At 33.5% G+C, this 21,676-nt stretch overlaps 1 protein-coding gene across 1 annotated transcript in view; it reads left to right on the forward strand.

Moving 5' to 3' along the window:
• Nucleotides 1-337: 337 nt before the first annotated feature.
• The window catches only part of LOC143223248 (uncharacterized), a 35,765-nt gene continuing 14,426 nt past the window's right edge, over nt 338-21,676 (forward strand). Inside the window, exons 1-4 of the mRNA XM_076450951.1 lie at nt 338-1,250; nt 17,745-17,994; nt 20,695-20,748; nt 21,461-21,573. Coding sequence (XP_076307066.1) covers nt 1,065-1,250; nt 17,745-17,994; nt 20,695-20,748; nt 21,461-21,573 — 603 coding nt within the window. The 5' untranslated portion in view covers nt 338-1,064. The remainder of the gene's footprint in view (nt 1,251-17,744; nt 17,995-20,694; nt 20,749-21,460; nt 21,574-21,676) is intronic.

The following is a 21,676-nucleotide window of genomic DNA, read 5'->3' on the forward strand; positions in this document are numbered from 1 at the left end:
GAAACTGAATGGACCAACTTTGTATTTCAAAGCGACAATAGTCGTAACTGTTAGGAAATTTTAACGCTTTCTGTTTTTTTTTTTCTTTATCAAGTTTGACTTTGCTTTCAGACCTTTCCTCTTTCCACAACACACAAAATAAAACACATTTCCGACCTTTTGATTCTCTGGTCCCGAGAAGAACGTTATCCCAGTTACCACCCGCAGGTATGGTATGCGCTCACGGACAATATCGCCTGTGACGTTAGGCTGTATACTCCTTTCATTGGCTAGAAAATGGATGACGACTTGCTTGTTTTTTATTGGTTAGAAGTCGAGGAGTTTTGATATTGACTTCAAACGTACGTGCGCATTTCGTTCTGTGAGGCACAAAAGTCGAAGAACGTGAGGGTGGAGTTCGTGCCCGAGACTCTAAGTAATGTTTATTTAAATAGGCCACCTTTAGCACACGCTGAGTGTATGTGTACGGAAACAACGTTTGGAAAGACAAAAGCAATATTGAAAGAATTTCAGCTGTAGAAGAGACAGAAAGTGTCACATTATGCCAATGGTGTGCCGCTTCTTTTTTTCCATCTGTTTCTGACTTTCATTGTGCCATATGCACACTAATCACGATAGACGTTTCTTGTGCCCAACTCTTGAATTTTCTAAGTTCGATCGTTTGATGACCAGAATCTATCCGACTATTGTTTCAGTTATTCTAAATCACTCTAGGATACTAGACTACTAAACCCATTTTAGAAGATCAAACACCGATAACCAATGTAATACTCGGATATTGAGTGAAACAGTACAGCTTCGTCTTTTATGATCACTGTACCTGTCATCTTTGTCAAAGCCCACGTGCCCTGTATTCATATCTAGTCCTGTGCCATCTAGTGTATGAATTTTAAATTGAAATAATAATATTTAGATTTTAAACTAGTTTTTTCTTGCAAGTAACTGAGTTTTCATAAGATGATGATGAAATGGAGTTAATTATAATATGATTTGTTATGGAAAGACGGTATTTAAAATGATTTTTTCATGCTTGACAGTCGAATATTAATTATCATGGTTAAGCGATGAAATGGTTGACAATGTCTAAAATTACTTGCGAACGCTGTAGGAAACTTTTGTCGAACACGGGACCCAATTCATCAAAGGACAGTGGTGTTTATACAGTTCCTGTCTGTTGTTGTGAAGCGTCACCGAATTCGTTTGGCACGATCGGACAAGTATCACAACTGGATGCTCACAGTTGTCTTGGCGTGAGTATAACAGAGACAGTTGTTTTTATTGAAGACTTCTAATAATGTCTTATGTTTGAAATAAATTTACGCTATTGAATACTTAAAACATGCCTTGAAGAATAATTATATTATTTCCATTATTTGAATTTTAAAATTTTGAGTTTCTGTTTTCTTTTTACGTGATAAAGCAAACAAAAATAAAATTTGCGCTCAAGTTGAAAGAAATTCAAATTACCGATGTTACTTAATGCCAGCTAAATAAAAAAACAACACGTCAACATTCTGTGTTATTTATAAACCAAGTAGTGTATTAACATGTCATCTAAAGTTAACTCAACAATGTAGAAAGCATGGGATTACTGTATTTAAATATAGGTTAATCAAAAATATTATTACATCAGGGCACCAAAAAGAAATATGAAAGTAACAATGTGAAAAAAATTCATTTAGGTTTCCATTAGAAAAGTATAGTGTAGCATATGATTTCATTAGAAGTGTACTGCAATTCTATAATAGTTACCTATAATGGATAGCTAGGCGTTAAAAATTACCTCATGACTATCAGTAGCTAGCGAGTTTTTTTTTATTATTTCGGTTTTAAAGATGTTTGTACTTCATTATCTCATTGGACAGGATATCGAATATTGATATTTGGTATTTGTAGCTTAAACAGTACCTTACGCAGATAGCCCTCGAGTAGCTTTGCGCGAAATTCAAAAACAAAACAAATAGTACCTTATGTGACCCATGAAGTTAAGTGGCCTGTCAGAGACCTCGAAGTTCAAGCGTAACTTAAAACTACCTACGCGGCGACTCTTAACCAAAGAAAACGGGAGTAAATTGAAAATATAATGCCCTTACAACTAAAACTGTGGAGCGTGGTCTGTTGTCGTGTAACACAGCTTGAACCTTGAAAGTTGTAGTCCACAACCTGGCACACTAGATCACGTTCAACCTGTAATCGAACCTCAGGTAGTGCAGATGTTAGGGTACCATATAACACCGTAAGGGCGACAACTCCGGATCACTGAACCATAACTTTGCTAGACAAGGCTATGACGTAAAGTGTAATTAATACATTCATTTCTAAGGGAATGCCCTCTACAATAGTGTGATACAATACTCTGAGACATTCACGTTTTGCAACTGTCTTTTTGTAATGCACACTCACCACAATATTTTTAGCAATGCCTTTCAACGTATATTTCAACATTCGTTTTTTCTTTCAGAAATAATTAATTTTTCTTTTGCACGTAGTTTATGTAACATCAGTTTTAAGATCGCCCATATAACATTACTGTACTATTGATTTATCTAATCTCATTCAGAAAAAAATAAGGAAGATATTAAAACAATGAAACTGAATGCTATGTTCTAGGTGCAAGACTGGTTAATTTTCGGTTAAGGTCGTTTTGAAACAACATTTACTTTATGTAATAACTTTGATGTTATAATTTTATCCGAAAATTCAATTTATTTCAATATTTTATTCACTCTTCACAACATGCTTGTACTGATACAATTTCCAGCAGTTAGGTCAGTAGAAGAATATTATTTCTTCTGTTATATTTTCATATCTAGTTATTCTTAGTGTCATTTACAGAAGAATTCCACACCTCGAAAATCTATGTTTACAATATGCTTTATTTTATTAGTCACTAAGTTTAGTATCTGTCTGGTGGAATGGGCGAAATAAAAACCTTTTTGTAACAAAAGACAGTAAATTGTGTTTCTATTTGTTTTTAACATTATAAACATTAGAAGTGCAATACAAATACGTAAAAGTACCACTACTGTAAAGAAAGACATAATGTTTAAGTAAAAGAGGATTTGACCCCCCAGTGACCTTTTTCATGCCCTCCTGTATCTCCATGTTAAGTTGGGTGCTGTGATCAAGAAATGTTGAAACGTATAAGGATTGTTTGTTATTTTTTTTTTAGTTATAAGTTCATTTCTTGCTGAAGAAGATATTTAATGTCTTCAAATGAAGTAATTTACTGAAGTTGAACGGTTTCTAATGTTCGAAATCTATAAAAGTTTCTGGTCAGATTCTATACTTTTCCGAATAACAAGCGTTAATCACAATTATAGCTTTCAAGGCCTATAGTGTACTTACTATAGCTGACTAATAATAATATTAATTGTTTCTCAGCGTGTTGGTTTTATATACCAATCACCTGAGATTCTCGAACTTTCAACACTGTTCGAAAAGAAGGCAGTGTTTTCTCAAAACGTATGTTGTTGATTCTTACTCTCAAGAATTTTCTACGAATTTAGAGAACGGGCAGGACATGCGCAGTACACATCCAACACTATACGTCATATGCATTAAACTGAAACACACGTAGTTATCAAAATGAACGTATAACGGCAAATCCTTTACCGACTGATCGCCTTTTATAACGCGTCCACGACGATCATGGGTTATCAGTATTATGATAACCGTGTTGTGAAAAAAAGATTTGTTAAATTCAAGTAAATGTATTGTACGAATAAGCGAATGGTGTTTGACAGAGAAAGTATGGACATCGTGATGCCAACCATATTTTAAGAGTATTTAATCAATCAAACGACATTAGATAAATATTCTAGCCCTTATATATATTTATGTATTCTCCAAGTCACGTCAAGTGAACTAAGTAATACAATTTGTTTAACGTTATGAAATAAACTACATATCGTGTATCATTCGAGCATGTTTGGTGTGATAGGGATTCGAAACCACGACCCTTAGATTATGAGTCGAGTGCCTTAACCACATGGCCATGCCTAGTTCTGTCCGGCTCGAGACGTGGCTTTAAAAATAACAGTTGATGGTATAGACTGGTTTATGAAAGATCTTAATTTATTAATAGAAAAATACCTAGTTAAATGATTTACAGAAACTTTAACATTTCCTTATGTTTCTACGTCAAAGAGGTAGTATGCTTTATTTAATAACCAATTCATTCTTACTATGCGGATTAAATTGTAGTTGAAGGTTTGAGAAGTTATTGCATGAAGATGTTTTCATTATAGATTTATATAACATATGTCTTTATATTGGAAATGTTTTTCGTTGTTGTATTTTTTATGCTAACTGTTTTTAGATCTTAATGTTATAAGAATAGTAAAGTTTTATTGTTGATAAATACAAAAAGTACTAAACTCTAATTTTTTTATTATAATATCTTATCGTAGTTAAATGTTATTACAATATAAGTGTTTTAAAAAAAAAAACGTTTGTAAACTGAACTCTAGAAGGAAACAGACTTTATCTGTAAATGCCTACGTTACTTTAGTTCTTCTGATAACTGTACCGTTCAGAACATTAGGTTAGGTAAAAGTTGAAAGATGGACAAGACATTATCAATGTCAGCCCAGTTTGGAAAAGCAATTCTCGAAAGAAGACAAAGCATCCCACCGTTCCACATATAACTTGGATTAGCCAAATCTGACATAACTTGGATTAGCCAAATCTGACAATGATGTATTGCAACTCGTATCACCAGGCCTAACATACGGAAAACTCATTTTTCAAGTGTAGGAAGGACTAATCCAAATAAGTATTGTCGGAATGAATGGAATTTTACTGTGGTATTTTCTGTGCTTAAAATGTACTTAACCAGTTTTGACTGAGTATTCTTCGTAGAACAGATTACCATTCAACTAATGGCTCTGAACAGATTACTATTCAACTAAAGTTTATTACTCGCGTCAATTGTTTTTTTTATCATCTGACTTTTAAAACATAATATTAGATCCAAGAAGCATTTTACAGTTGCATGTAAACAATAGATATGTGTGGAATATTTTATGGTCCATGGCAAACGATGTTTTTAAAGGTTAGCTAAAAGGATACATTTATAGTTATTATTATTTTGATTGTAACAAGGAACTCTTACACGTTAGGGAAGAAGTAAATAGATGAAATGATAAGTAAATAAACTGAGCTGCCAATATTGTGTCGTCCTGGTGCTTAGCGGTAAGTCTATGTGATTATAGCTCAAAACATCAAGTTTTGATACCCGCAGTGGGAAGAGCAAAGATAGCTCATTGTATCTAACAACAAAACAAATTATCAATCAAAGATTTTATGCTTCATAACATGTTTAACAGAGAAGTTCTCTTCATTTTCAAAGAACAAGTAAAATTCGTTAGACACACACAAGGACTAGTAATATTATGTTGGTTGTATTGATACTGGAGTTACGGTCTTTTTCGTTTTACAATGGGTTACGAATGGAAAAAAATGTCTAAGTTATTGAAAACACAGTGTTTGATAACACATTGGATACATGCACCATGTAACTTTGAGAGGCATAATAATCGATATGTTTGTGGAATACCTTATTTTAGTGGAGTTTTTAATTTGTTTGATAAAAACTTTAATCTACAGAATTCACACAAATGAAAAAATGGGGACCTCAAGTTGAGCATGTGCTCCGAAATAACACATCGTCACCTAGTTGTTAAAAGTTGTCGTATAGTAACTACTGACTGTTTTCATCATATGGACTGTTTCGTTTCTTTTTGAAAACTTCACAATTTAAAGTATTTTTGAACAATTTGCTTCTAATGTTCTCAAAAACTAAGCATAAAGGTCAGTTTCATCACCAACTGAACTCGGGGATGCATTTACCTTCTTTCTTTCTCTGCTTGTATAACATATATTGATTTCAGTGCTTATGTTAAATATAACTTCTACGAGAGTTCTGAATTACCATATTTCGAACAATTTAACGTATTTTTAATCTCTAAGCAAACAGTAACATGTACACCTACTATTAGTCGATGGTGTTAAAACGGAGGTAGATTATGAGAGGGATCATGTGCATGATATAAAGGAACACTTAAACACTCACGTACAACTGTATTGTGCAAGTTTAGTCTTAAAATACTGTAACTATTCAAGAATTTCGAAAGAATGCCGCAGAAACGTTTATGTCTTTATGGTGCAATTTTTATGATTTTATGTATTCAAGGTCAAAAGGTGAAGTGCAAGTGGACAAAACACAGTTGTTGTTTTTTATTTCTCAGCCCTCATTCTTAAACATGTGGTTAAACTAACACAAATATATCGGTACATCAGTACTGATGACAGTAAGTGTGTAAAGAAAAACGAAAGTTACGACCTATATTAGTATTTTGAACCTTGCATTTATTATACAAATAGTCACATACGTATATTAACATTACGTGTAGAGTTTTGCTTAAAATGCGAAGCTTTAATTAACATTAACCTTCGATCAAACAATCTACCTACTTTTATCAAATCAGCTTGGTAACTAGTATAGCTACGTACATATACGTACGCATTATTTCAACAGATGGCACCCTCTCACTTAACAATAATTTTGGCCGTAAACCCAATAACATTTCACGAAGTTCACAACCAAAATCATTTTCTTGCCCTTTTTCCCATAGAAGGATAGCAAACATCTACGATACGAGTAGTCATCTAAAAGTCAATAGGCAGAGTCTTGAAAAAACTATTATACAATGACTTAACTTTATACGGTAAAAAAAATAACACCATTTCTTATTTACCTGGTCCGGCATGGCCAAGCGTGTCAAGGCGTTCGACTCGTAATCTGAGGGTCGCAGGTTCGAATCCTCCTCACACCAAACATGCTCTCCCTCCCAGCCGTGGGGGCGTTATAATGTGACGGTCTATTCCACTATTCGTTGGTAAAAGAGTAGCCCAAGAGTTAGCGGTGAGTGGTGATGACTAGCTCCCTTCCCTCTAGTCTTACACTGCTAAGTTAGGGACGGCTTGCGCAGATAGCTCTCGTGAAGCTTTGCACGAAATTAAAAAAACAAACAAACAAACCTTATTTACCTGTTGTCAAGTGGCTGGAAAACCAAGCTGATCTGAAGTTAACAAATTTAGCAACTGGTACATTTCAGTAATTGTAATATTTATATCTGTATTAAAAACAACATACTTTCTTATAATCGTCATGACGTAGACTGAAATAGCCCATTCACGCAATCCGTATTTGTGAGTGTGTTTATCCGTGTTTGGGGACTTACAATACTAGAAACCGAGTTTCAATACCTGTGATGAGCAGAGCACATATAACCCTTTGTGTAGCTCTGTGCTTAACTTCAAACAAACAGTAATGTGAACTTATGCTTCATTATGTGCCTCTAGTTAAATTTATCTCCCCTAAGACAAGTAGTTTTTAAGCTATAAGCATTTTATATATCGTTTCTTGTTTCTTCGTAATCGCCTTGTGTCTCATCTGTCATTGCTCGTGCTTAATTCAAAGTTACCTTCTGTCTGACATAATTAGTTAAAGGTTCCAAGATTAAGATCGTATATTAATATTTACAGCTTGTATTAAAACTTTTTTGTAAAACATTTTCTTGATAAGTGGAAGAAGTGAACTAAGCCTATTATATCATGTCATCAGTTTGGCAATAATAGAAAAGATTATTCCTCTGGTGGGACAGCGCCACAATAAGTTTATGGGCTCAGAACTAAAATTCTGGTTCGATTCCCTGCTGTGGACAAAGCTAAGATATTTCATTGTGTCGTTTTGTTCCCAAACAAACAAACAGTCCTTCTACCTCTGGCGATAGGGATTTGTGACCAGCGATTTATTTTCAGCTTGTTGAAGATGTTTTCATGGGGGAATAAAAGGTGCAAAATAGGAAGGTAATGTTAATATTTTAGAGCAACTTTATAAAGCATTCTTGCTTTTGGAATGTATTTATACTTATATAATGTATATTTATATACGATCAACTCTTTAAATAATAAGAAAAATTTACATTCGTAACAAAAACTCTAGATAAAAGAGTAAAACAAAATGAATAGGTAAAACGTGGCCAAGTCTAGTTACCATAGATCGTGTGGCCAAAGGTTCGCGCTGCGTTACCACTGAATGAGCTTCACATTTTTACCACTGGGTGCGTTATAAAAGTAACAGCCAATCCTTTATATATTCATTGTAAAGTCAAAAATAACCATCATGGGATGGGTACTACTAACTGGCTACCTTGTCAGTAGCTAAAACCCAGGGATGCTATATCTAAACCCTAAGGGTATCTTGACTTGCCTATTTAGCCCATATGTGCATAAGATATCGGTCAGGTTAAAATGATCAATTCCGTAATAAAATAAACATGAAAATTAAACAATGTGCGATTTCAATGCAACTGCTGAAATTTTCACAATTGGTATCTCGGATTTTTCAGATCACGTAAAGATATAAGAATTCGGAAACGAATTGAAAGAAAACAAATGGCATACATAGGGAAATAACTAAATCACTTGAATATTGTTCTGTTAAAAATGTACTTACAGTAGAAAATGTCTTAAATTTGATATCTTTTATCTTTCGACGCACCACAAATCTGGGTTACTTTCACAGTTTTTTTTAACTACAGAGATTACATGAACTTTGCAGGCCTACGTCGACTGAGATGTTGTCAACATTCCAGTTAGGTCTGCTCAGTGTCACGCATTTTAAGTGTTTCAGCTATCTCAAAGTACCAGCACTGTTTCTTCTTTAAACTTGTAAGATATTAGGTTACTAGAGGATTAAAAACTTATCTTTGTTTGCGGCAAGGTTGCATGTTTATTTGACTAGTGACTCGTAATTTCTATAGTATAATGTTGAGTGTAGGGGCTCAGTTAACAATGGTAATTTCGGAAAATATGTTGTTCTTTAAATTTTTGCTTTACTGACTTTGGACCAGAAAACTACACAGTGTTTGTACCATTTAGACAAAGAAGGGGGATACATTTTCTTTCTTATGTGCATTTCTTGTCACGCTTTTCGTCTGCGCCCCTGTAGGTTCAAAAGCTTCAACCGCCCAGTAATAAATATTCAATTCAACCACATGGAATTTCTTAGGAAAGAAAACAACGATAAACAAGAAGATACAGATAACGGAATAGGTAATAAAGTCTGCGTTTTGGTGTTCCTGGAAGGTTCTGAAAACTGTTCTTTCTTTCTTTTTCTTCTTATTCTGTGTACATCCTGAGAGAAGGAAATTGTTTTATGACTTTAGAAATTATCTTGGTGTGAATTTCAACTTTATGTTAAAATATATATGAATGTTATTGTACCTATGACCTCATTGTAGGTTTAGGAAAATTCAGTCTGCTTTGGTAGAAATATTACTTTAAATATATCTGAAAGTTCTGCATACAAAGCAAAACACTAAAACATTAGTGGAAGCTAATACAATATGGATAAAAATTTTCACATGTAGTAATATAAGTACTGTTTAGAAAGTGTCTGAACCATCATCCACCTCCGTCTAAATAACAGACCAAGTACCGCCCAATAATTAACACACAGAACTTTCGTGGTTCGCGTTCCGTTACCGCAAAATAATAATAATTATAACATTGTGTAACGACCTTTGAGACATTGGGTGTGTTATGACAGTAACAGTCAAATTCCACAATTCATTTTGACGAGAGTTGGTAGTGGCTGGTGTTGACTGACTTGACAAGAGTTAGTAGTGGCTGGTGTTGACTGACTTGACGAGAGTTGGTAGTGACTGGTGTTGACTGACTAGTTGTATTTTCCTTAGTTGCCCGGTTCTTAAATATTTCAAGCTGGCTTTCCCCTTTTCAGATTTAGAATGAATTCGCGTTCCTCGATGATTCAGATGCTGAAAACGAATACGAAACGACACATCTTTAGCTATAATATTTATTTTTTGTTTTTATTAGTATTAGTAATTAGCATTCACAAAATTCGAATGCATAAAACATTAAAAATGTTTCTTAATCACAACAATGAAAAAAAAAGGATTTTAAAAATCTTACTTCGTTTTATCTAGGCCCGGCATGGCCAGGTGGGTTAAGGCGTTCCACTCATAATCTGAGGATCGCGGGTTCGAATCCCGGTCGTACCAAACATAATCGCCCTTTCAGCCGTGGGGGCGTTATAATGTGACGGTCAATCCCACTATTCGTTGGTAAAAGAGTAGTCCAAGAGTTGGCGGTGGGTGGTGATGACTAGCTGCATTCTCTCTAGTCTTACACTGCTAAATTAGGGACGGCTAGCGCAGATAGCCCTCGAGTAGCTGTGCGCGAAATTCAAAAACAAAAACAAATCGTTTTATCTTCTCCCATTTCACTTTGCGCGTCCCTTTCGTGATCACTATCAGTGGTATGCGTAACACAGTATGAGAAACAGTATTCTAATCTATCTGTCGGAGAAAACCGTCGTGTAGCTTAGTACAAAATAGAAAATAAACATCTCAATTACAGTTTTGTGATATAAATAAACATTAAATATATTTCTGGGTACGTGGGAACAAAGTGACTCACAACTTATGAAGATTTTGCTGTTGATTTGTCAATTATTGGAGTAAAGAGGCCCAGTCAGTTCATAAAGGAGTATTAGTTAAATGCATACATACATTCAAACTGAAGCATCTGTTCTGTGTCTGGATGCATAAAGATTGGATATTGGGCTAAAACTAGTACAGAGGCACATTGGTGTATCTTCGAACTTATAACGCTAGATCTTAATAGATTACATTAGAAGTTCATCCTTGTCCAAAATAAAGAGGTGTCTTGGTTATTCTACTCTCGAATGGACATAGAACTAACCATGGGAAAAGTAAGAGTATTTCAAATGGTTTTCAGTTTAAGGATCTTACCTTGCGTTTTGGTTGTCATTTTACATGAAAACAAAGTTAATGTTTGATTCTTTAATAAAATAACTAAAGTTTTACAACAGAAAAATAACATAAATTTCAAGGAAAAACTCAATGAAAATTTTAGGAATAAAAAGTGGGCCAAGAATGTGGAGTCGTTAGCTAAAGAAACGTGATTCAGATTGGATGAGGTCAAGTAAAACTAACCTATGGCATGCCTCTTGGTTGAGACTGGTTGAAAAAAGACCACAGATTAGTTCATAGAAAAGAAAACAAAATTTATACTTTTAAAAGGTCCCCCACTGGGACTGCGGTAAGTCTGTGGATTTACAACATTCATTTCCTTTCCGTGGAGGTGGTCGTGTATAACAAAACACACACGTATAAATATATATTTTAACATGGGAGGGAAACACCTTGTTTCGTGTTTTCCCTCGCATGGGGTAAAGGGATCCTGACTAGTGTAACATCCCATAACGTTTTATAAACTTGTATATTAAAGGTCGTCAAATCCAAAATCTGTTTGGATTTTTTTTTGTCATCGTTTTCTCTTCGAGCCCAAAGATGAATCTCTTCAGCTGTGTAATTCATTAGGTGATCTCCATAATTAACAAAATTCACTATATCAAGGATAATTGTTATTCCACTGACTTTAAACCTAATGTTATTTTATGACTTAAATATACATGGAAAATATCTATAAGCGTTGTAAATCCTCTAATTAATGGTATATTATATAAGTATTTTAAAAAGTATTTATCGACATTGGCAACCTTTGGTTCTAAATACTGAAAATTCCGCCTGTCGTTTAAAATTAACTGACAGATCTTTTTTCTGTCATACATTTCTTGTCAATAATTTGTGAAAATTGTGTAAATTAGTTCATGAAGATATACATACTAATGTTACCTAAATATATTTACTTAACTCTCACTTCAACTTCAATCCACAACATTTGCAAAATGTTTTATATTGCTTGCTTGTAATAGGTAAGCATGTGCAATTGCTCTTCTGTTTTATCATAGAGCTACACGCTTTATTTCGCGGTATGTGTTACACATTTTTTTTGTAGTTTCATTAAATTGAACGCTGTTTCGTCGAAAAGATTTCTGAAAACTGTCCTTTATTATGGCCGTGTATTTTATAGTTGAATTAATTTTAATTTTATATCCATCCTAGAGTTATGCATCATTTTCTTGTTCAAGTCATATTTTAACCAACCAAGGCTATAAGCAGGACTGATTCTTTTTTCTTTTTTGGAAGTGGATGGGGAGTGATCAAACAGCATTAGAATTACAACAGAAATGTGATTTTTGTAGAGACAGAGGACTTTTTGCTGTGGAATCTTAAGGAAAGGTGTTTTATGAAGAAATGTTTGCTTTAAACATGATAATTCTGAGAATAAGTAATGGATCAGGAAATAAAACGTGCTCATCTTCATTTCTCCAAATGGGGGGGGGGGAAGGAGCTTCGCTAGAGCAACATTTTTTTTCGTGTATTATGTTTTAATGGCTGAGCCTATCGCTTGGAGTACGAAAACAGGCTTCCTCTGCACGCTACATTGATAAAAGTCAAGTTAAGCCTAAAACTGTACAAGTAATACAATACCATGTACATAGGTTCCTGATGGAAAGGAAGTTCTCAACGACTCCGGAAGCTGGCTTCGTTGATATGGCTTCACTCAACAGCAAACAGTTCAGTCGTGACAAGTTCAGTGGACATTAGGACACACTAACCGCCCAGCTGGTCTAGTGATTGAGATCGAACTACATATCTTATATTTATGAATGGGAGGCGGATATGAGTAGTTGAATGAAGAGATTGTATCTTTCATTTTGTGATTCCAAAGCATTATATTGAACCACATTCTACCTCTGGTCTGTTTCACTCATATCAGTACAAATCGTTTTGGAATGTTTGTATCAGAAAGTTACCAAATAAAGATCTCTGTGAAAATATCAATTAGATGGTATCATAAAATCACAGGTTATTGTCCATTTAAGGTTAACGACACGGGTTTGTCGATAGATGTCTCTTTCGGAATTATATTATGCTTTTGTTTTTTATATCGAAAAATTATAATATTTGCTTAAAACAACACCAACTACAAAATCCAATAAGTCTGAAAACTAAGAATACTAAAAAACTAGGTTTTATATCAACGTGAACACACTACAGACAGTCCAATAGTAGCTTTGTGCTTCTTACCAAACAAACAGATGAATTAAGTTTATATTTTTGTAAATAATATTATTTTGTTTCTGGCACTTGTTAAAGTTCTCTAAAGTTTTATACTTCTTTCAACAGAGTGGTTTAATGTATTAGGTTTCTCCTGGTGGGAAGGAGGTAAATTGATTTCTCTCTCGCTTAAGAAGCAAACACGAGTCACAACTGTGGTCCATTTTATGTATAGACGAGAAAGTGAATCTATATTTCTCTGTTGCACTTATGTATACTGTTTTTATTTTAAAACCATTTCTTGTTTGTTTGCACATCAGGCTAAGTATCTAATCTCTGAATGATAATCCATTTAAAATTTCTCAGTTGAAAAGAAAAACTTATTTTTATGGTGTGTACGTATTTAGATTCAGGTAAACCTATACTATAATATTCAGTCTAATACAAACATATATATTTCAATATAAGTAGACAATGTTTCCAAAGCGCATGCGTCCTCCGTATTGCCTGCAGTTTGTCATGCATGAAATGGCCAGAGAAAGAGCAGGTTTATGACATTAGCAACAGCCGGTAACGAAGCCATTTTTTATATACGACACGCTATGCGTGTAAATTTGAGCAAGGAACTAAGACGCATGTTATGTATAACACCAGCAAATTAGGTCAAAGGTAATACGACATCCGGATAGCATAATGTGCTGTGTATCAAAGGAAGTTTATGATTGAGATAAATCGTAGTAAAATAAAAAGTGTAATAAATGTATATGTGAATTGTATTTTTGATTGTATTTTATCGCGCCAACTACATATTTGTATTGTATGACCTCGAATTCCCATTCAGTATGTTCCACAAATGAATGTCCATAAAATACGACAGCAATGAAGCGCAATTTTCTTAAATACGTATTCAGTCACTATAAATACTGTAAATAATTTTTACATTTTATTGTAATACAGACGTAAACTCACTTTAGTTTTAATAATATTCCTCAACTATGTGTAACGTTAGTTTCCACTTTAAATATTCTCTCTAATTGTATAAATATACATTTCTATTTATCTCATTCTATGGTTTGAATTTTTAAAACTTCGTGACATTCGTGTGTTTGATAATAATGTGTTTTTATTTCATTTGTAGTATTTCCTATTTATAATTGTTTAAATTAATTCTTAATTCCAAGTAGGACAGTTTAAGAAACAAATTTATTGTAAAAAGGATAAAACTCCTTAAAATTTACTTTAAAATGTGCAATACATTATTTACATCTTAACCAGTTCTGGTTGGACAAAGAAAATGTAAAGAGTTTATGCCACAAGAGCCTACTCCCATCTATCGGAAGTTGTGTATACTAATTCACTCACGAACCAAGTGGCTTTTTTTTTTTTTAAGCTCAACTTTTACCGCAGATCCAGTACTAGATTAATTCGTGCAGCGCATACACAGCATTTTGCCTCTTTATCAAACTCAATCTGCAAATATACTGAAAGAAAGAAATCACGTTCCAATATCACATGTTTGATTGAGCACGTGGGAAAGTTTCCTACAATCTAAGAACGTAATATCAGATTTCTTGAGATGTTTAACTTACAACTATCATAGAAAGGACGTTAACCTTTGGGTGTTTAAAATTGAGAACTATAAGTGGTCAATATGGATTAAATTTACAACTAGTACAGAAAGGGCATTAAATATTCGGTATTTAAGATTGAATATTTAAGTTGTCAAAAATAAACGTTTATCCGTCCTAACTTAAACACACAAAAATATTTATGTGTAAAGACATAAAGCATAGCATTAGATATAACCTCTAAGTGAAAGGAAGCTTGCAGAGAGTGTAAAAGGGCATGTGATTCTATATTAGGAAAAATATTCATGCGTTATCGAGAATATTTTCGAAAATCTGTTATATTTTTGTTATATTAAAACTTATGCTTACGAACTTGAGAAAACGACAAAAAAGATAATTTACTGCGTTAGATCTAGTTTGATTTCGATCACTAAGTTTATCCTATGGTTAATGTGTTCTATTGTCTACTCAACTTGTCAGAACCGATTTTTTTTTCTTTTTTAGATTAAAAGAACAAAAGTGTGATCCAGCGATATCGAAACAATTCTGAATGATGTTTATCGTATTAGAAGTATTTCGAACATTTATCAAGTATACCCAAATCTTTCTTTAATTTGCGCTCGGATGTTATTTATACATAAATATTGAAGGGGGATTTCTTATTTCGTTTGTTTTAAAAAAGTGTCAGTTTTGAGCTATGCAATTACGAACCACACTTTCTGACTGTTCTTATCAATTATGAAATAATTAGCTGATGACAATGATGGTATCTCGCAAGTTGGTAGAAAACATATTGGGTAGATATTGAACATAAACATAAAATGCATAATATGAAAAGTGTCGAAAACAAGTGCTTCCATGTCTACAAAATACATCAATACACGTCTGAATATAATTTAGGACAGTGGTTCTTCTTGAACGTGGTCCACGGTTGATTCAAAATGCAAGCCACTGATGAGTTTCATTTTATTTTTATTTTTGTGGTAGCATGCGAAAGCGTATAAGATAGGAACGGTAAACGGTTATCGGACAAATTGTTTGAGAACCGCTGACTTTTGTTGTTTTTATTAATTTCGCGCAAAGCTACACGAGGACTATCTGCGCTAGCCGTCCCTAATTTAACAGTGTAAGACTAGAGGGAACGCAGCTAGTTATCACCACCCACCGCCAACTCTTGGGCTGCTCTTTTACCAAAGAATAGTGGGATTGACCGCAACTTATAACGTCCCCATGGCTGAAGAGGCGAGCATGTTTGGTGTAACGGAGATTCGAACCTGCGACCCTCAGATTATGAGTTAGCCGGGCTACCACTAACTTAAAAGAACTCATTGATAAGAGTATACTCTGTTTATTTTTTTTTAGCTTAAATCTATTGTAGCAAACTACTGAACTTAAACAACTCCACAGATTAAGGGAGACTAATTTACATCTCTTACACATATGATTATATATTTAGGGCAAGAAATCTGATTACGACTGGGAAAGGTAAAAATAAGAAAATATGCAATATTAGACTTCATACTCTCGAGTGTTTATGTTCAGTAATATCTAGAAAAATGTAAGTTTTAGACATAATCTCATAATTACAGGCCATTATATTTCTCACTGGCCAAGGTTAAAAACATTCTTTAAAAGTGGGGAATTGGTACCTGCTACATCATTCTCTAACTCCCCTCAGTTGCTTATTCTTATGTATGCTCAACATTGGTGAGTTTTTTGGGAAAGTAAAACGAATCTACATAAAATAACTAAGGCTTTTTTTTTTTTAATGAAGCTATGAATATTTAAATATTTAATCTCGTGTTCAAAATAGCACACACTTTCTTAAAGGTTGATTGTAGCTGTTACACTCTCAGTGGCGGCGCCAAAGGGGAGGGCTTGGGGTGGCTTGAGCCCCCCCAAATGAGCCAAGCCCCCTTCAGCCCCCAATATTGTTACCTACATATATTCATAAAATATGGAAAACACAATCGTCGTTGTTGCTTAACAATTAACAAAGAGATGTAGATCTGTAGAACTCAACGTCTTCATTAAGATGGAAGTATGTGTCATGCGTCCCATAGCAACGTACTGAATGCGCTGAAACTCATGCGCTGTATTGCCGCTCCCTGTGTAATGCCATTCTATCTTGAGCTTTGACAAAGATTATACAACCACGTTGATTTCAAGTTACAACAGATCATCAGGGATTTTACTTGATAAACCAAAGGAATCACAGGTATTTACGCATTAATTTCATTTATCTTTTATTGAAAAGTAAAACATAGCATTCATGTACAAGTGTATTGTATATAGGTCAAAACTATAAAGCATTTAGCCGGTGTTGTGTCCTCTGTGAGATCATTTTGCATTGTGTATCAGCCATCAAAATATGCTGCCAATCACCAGGACAGGCGCATTGTTTTGAAGTAATATTGACTATAAACACAACATGATGAATGATAGTTAGCCTGACAGTGACCTTACTTTTCCTCATGTATTAACTTCACATGGGATAATTCGTTTCTGCTATGTAAAACTATGTCTTTATGTTATATTTCTTTTGATTTGTGGCTTTACTCTTAATAGTATATTAAATGCTCAATCTAAGCTAATCTTGCTTTTCTTTATTATTATGTATTTCCTTGGATGGAATTTAGGTGAGATTCCTCTTTTACATGTACGCATATTTTCATAAACAGATTATTTCTAATTTGTAATAATGAATTATTAATCAGAGTAGGAGTTTCCAAAGAAAACTGCATTGAAAACGCAGTTCAAAATAACACACCTTTCTGAAATGTACCTTGGTGTTTACACTACTATAATTTACCATCTATACTTCATATTGATGGCATTTTGGAAAGCCCCTCCACAGTTTACCTCAGCCCTCCCAACGAAAATATTCTGGCGCCGCCACTGTACACTCCGCTAACTATTCCAACAGAGAAGTTTAATTAGGCTTCGTTATTCTTAACACCTACTGTGAACATTTCTCTTTGAGAACGTTATTCACAAACGTTTTATATATTTTGTTGCCACTGAAGTATATATTTCGTTCTCTATTGATTAGAGTAGCTAATTATATAAGATATCAGTTTCTTAAATTAAATTTTAAGTAGAATTAGTTTATATTGATGTATAAAGTACCATTTAAAATTATTATTTATTTCAGGCTCATAACCCCTCCTATCGTCACTCCCAGTCATCATTTCCATCAATAAACAAGAGTGTCTCCACAAATCTTAACGTCTCCACTTCTACCTCGTCTCCTGCCAGGTTAAGAAAGCAATCATGCTGGGCATGGACGTTGTTAATTGGAGAACCAAAAAATACAACTTTTTGCCGAAAGGGTTTCGTTGTTTTGATTGCCTTGTTATTGTCAGTAGGAGCGGGACTTGTAACAGGCCTTTATTTCATTGTCGGTAAGTTGGAATCCGTATCTAATTTTGCTTAAAATATAAATAAATAACGGAAATGAAACATGCTTAGTTAGTATTCTGTTATTAAACAAACAATAATAAATAAAATAAAACGCATAGTATTCTTACGATACGAATACCTGGTATGGCATAAACCATGATCAACTGATATCCTTAAATTTCATGATGATCCTGTAATTTTTATTTTGCCATAATCCTTGCATAATGACAAAGGTATGTTCCGGTGACCGTTAGCACCTATTTGTAAAACATGAAGTGCTGCCCTCTGTATTTATGATATAATGCTGAGAACCAGGATTCTCAATGCAAATACGCAAAATTTGCATAAACAATTCTGTACAAAGGGCTTTCAGGTTGCTGTCAAATTTTATATTGTAATTTAGGGCTAGGATGCCTTCATTTACCAGAAAAAATGTGCAAGTGAAAGCAATAATATTCTTCCCTTGAAACAAATGATAGGTTTATTAAATTTGAATTTTATATTTAACTGTCAAAATGATTTTTAATAATTAATAAAATGAACTTTAATTACAAAAAAAATTAAATCATATTAGGCCTAGTTATGGTATATTTCGTTACCATAATTTTGCCTACAATCCATAACTAGGTCTCACGTTACTCTTAATAATGATGTAGCAAATGCAGTGTTTGTCTTGTTTCACGTGCAAGCAGTTGCTGTTACTACTGATACTACAACGCAGAATCGCTACTGTTCTTGATCAGGATTTTATAAGCCTAACGAAAGTGAGTATAAGAATACAACAGCAAAACTTGTGCGTTCAACAGAACTTTAATATATTTATTGTGTTTCATACATATATCCTTTTTAATGCTCCTTTGGCTTTCACAATTCATACCAATTATTAACATTTACATTTGTAATCTGATGTTGAACAGAAGATATCTTGGTAGTGGTTTATGACACGAAAACAAAAAAGTTGGAATGCTATATTTATATATCTCCAATTCAAAATCCTTAACGAAAAAGTTGAAAAACAAAAGTTTGCTGTTAAGCACGATATTTCGTCAGCATACAATTTTTTTTCTAAATCAGTCAAATCAGCATGCATCTATTAAAGTAAAATAGATCTTTAAATTACAGTATCTTCTGTATAAACTTCCTGTAATTCACAAAATCAAGCTATATTTAACCAGAATACTCTATAAATCAAGATATCATCTGATAGCATTAATCGCATGCTTTTTGAAATATACCGTAATTTTATTAACGTGTGTCACCCACAATATTGTTTTTGCTGAAACAGTTACTGGCGTCAATGTTGCTGTTCTTACTCTGGGTCTCATGGCAATTGTCCTTCTCTCATCTACTTCTACACTACTGATATCAATAATCATACTGTTAATTATGACAGTATAATGGAGTTATAAAGCTTGGTTTTGTGGTTAATCAAGAATATTTTTTCGGTAGATATCCAGGTGATTTTATCATTACATTTAGTGTGTAATTATTTTATTGAAAAATCTTGCACAATAAAGCTTTGGATTATTGGAGATTACACCTTTCTTTAAGTTTTCTTCGGGGATATTATTAAAGTAAGTGATATGATTCAGTGTGTTTAATATTAACCATTTTTCGTAACATGTTGTGAATAATATGTAATTATCTACTTTGTGTGTTAATCACAACAGTATTCTATTTAAAATGATTATTAAAAAGTATATAGTTGGATCCCATTTCTAAACTGTCGTCTATTTTGGCGGTTACTTCCTGGCCTAAACATTCTTCGTGTTTCCTTCGGTGTTTTTCACTGAGTGTCTAAAGTGGCCAGCACGTTTGGTCGGAAAAAAATTAGTGTTTAAAGCAGGCGCAATCCTTGAATAGGTTATGAGCCTTCCCTCGTCCTAACGGAGAATAATTGTATAGGCCATTGGTTAAGCAACATTTGGAGTATTGTGTTCAATCCTGGGTGTCTTACCTTAGGAAGGTCTTAGAATTATTTGAAAGGGTTTAGAAGAAAACTACAAGAATGACTCGCGGGATTGAGAGATTGTCACACGAGAACGGGTAAGATCTTTGAAATGGTTTCTTATTGAAAAAAAAAGAGATACGAGTTAGATGTTTTCAGTTCAGCACGAAGCTACACCACGAGTATCAAAACCCGGTTTCGAGTATGATGTGAGTCCACAGATGTCGCTGTGTCATTGGGGAGGGAAGAAGTGTTACAAAAGATCTAATTGAAGCGTTTAAAGAAATTGACAGTGTTGATGTGTCATCGTCATTCGTGCTTAATTATAAGAATGATAGGACTAGGGAACACAAATATAAATTTTGATAGAATAGGACACATCGTTTGTTAAAGGTTTTTCTAAGAAGGTGATTGTCGTTCGAAAAAGGGTTACTTTCAGATGTTGTGAACGATTAAGTAAGGGCTATCTTCGAGTATTTTATTGACACTAAAGTGTGGTTTAATGGATGGAATGACTTAGGTGGACCGAAAAGGTCCTTTGTTTTGTTGTTCTTATGTGTGTGTACATATATATATTAAAATGTTGAGTTAGAGTAAGACATTTTTCGTTTCTTTAATAAATATTTAAAAGTGTTAGCAATAACATTATATTACAGAAGCTAACCAACATATTCGTATTCCTGATTCCATAAAATAGTATTATTTAATGTCCTTATTGTTTTTAATGTAACTTTTTTCATTCTGTTTGTTTTAGATCATGCTAAGTCATTTCAGAGGGAAGGTCATTATGGTCACTTGAAACAAACTCGTAAGTTTGATAGTTGTTATTTGTTTTGTTTTGTTTTTTTGGTTAGCAGCTTACAGCAGTTTTATATTTTGTGCTGTGTTTATTCAAACTTATTTGAAAATATAAATAATGAAAATTCCCTTCACTGGAGATCACACCAGTTTGCAAGTGAGGTATAATTCAGTGTATTGAAAAACAAAACAAAAAAACTAGTTTACAAGATTTAGATAACTGTATCTTCAATCTCTAGATTTAGCAGTGATACGTGTAATGGTAATAATAAAATACAAGATATGTCTCTAACATTTTTTGGTGACAGCAGTAAAAAAACTAAAATGGCAGGAAGTATCTAATTACTAATTTTAATAGTTATAAGTAAATTTAAAATGAGAAGACCCATCTAGTAGCTAACCATAATAGTAAATGTTAGAACCTGATATGGGAAGAACTGTTTCTAAGAGCTCGTACTTAAAGATAAGAAATTAAAATAGGAATAACTATCCTTGCATTATTTTTCAATAGTGGTCAGAAATTGTACAAGAAATTTTAATTAAATAATTATATTGTAAGTTTTTTCTTGAATCTTAAGCAGTAGTAGGAAGTTTGCATTGTTTTAATATTACAAATATTTTAAAGATTCTAAATGGACATAGTTTTAATTAATTAATAACCTTTTGATTTTAATAATTTTGTTGCGCAAAAAAGAGAGATTTTACTCGCATATATTTTACAGTTCTTAGGACAATAGATGGAGAGTTTAAAGTGACCAACAGGGAGTTCATACCGCAACTAACAAATAATTTCAGCCTACCGTACCTAATGATGGAAAGAGAAATTTTGTACTCGGTAAGTTCTACTAGTCTTATAGTACAATATACGTGTGTGTGTGTGTGTGTGTTTTCTTATAGCAAGGTGCTATGTACGGAGTCCATCGAGGGGAATCGAACCC

The sequence above is a fragment of the Tachypleus tridentatus genome, chromosome 8, assembly GCF_004210375.1.
Source record: "Tachypleus tridentatus isolate NWPU-2018 chromosome 8, ASM421037v1, whole genome shotgun sequence".
Taxonomy (NCBI): domain Eukaryota; kingdom Metazoa; phylum Arthropoda; class Merostomata; order Xiphosura; family Limulidae; genus Tachypleus; species Tachypleus tridentatus.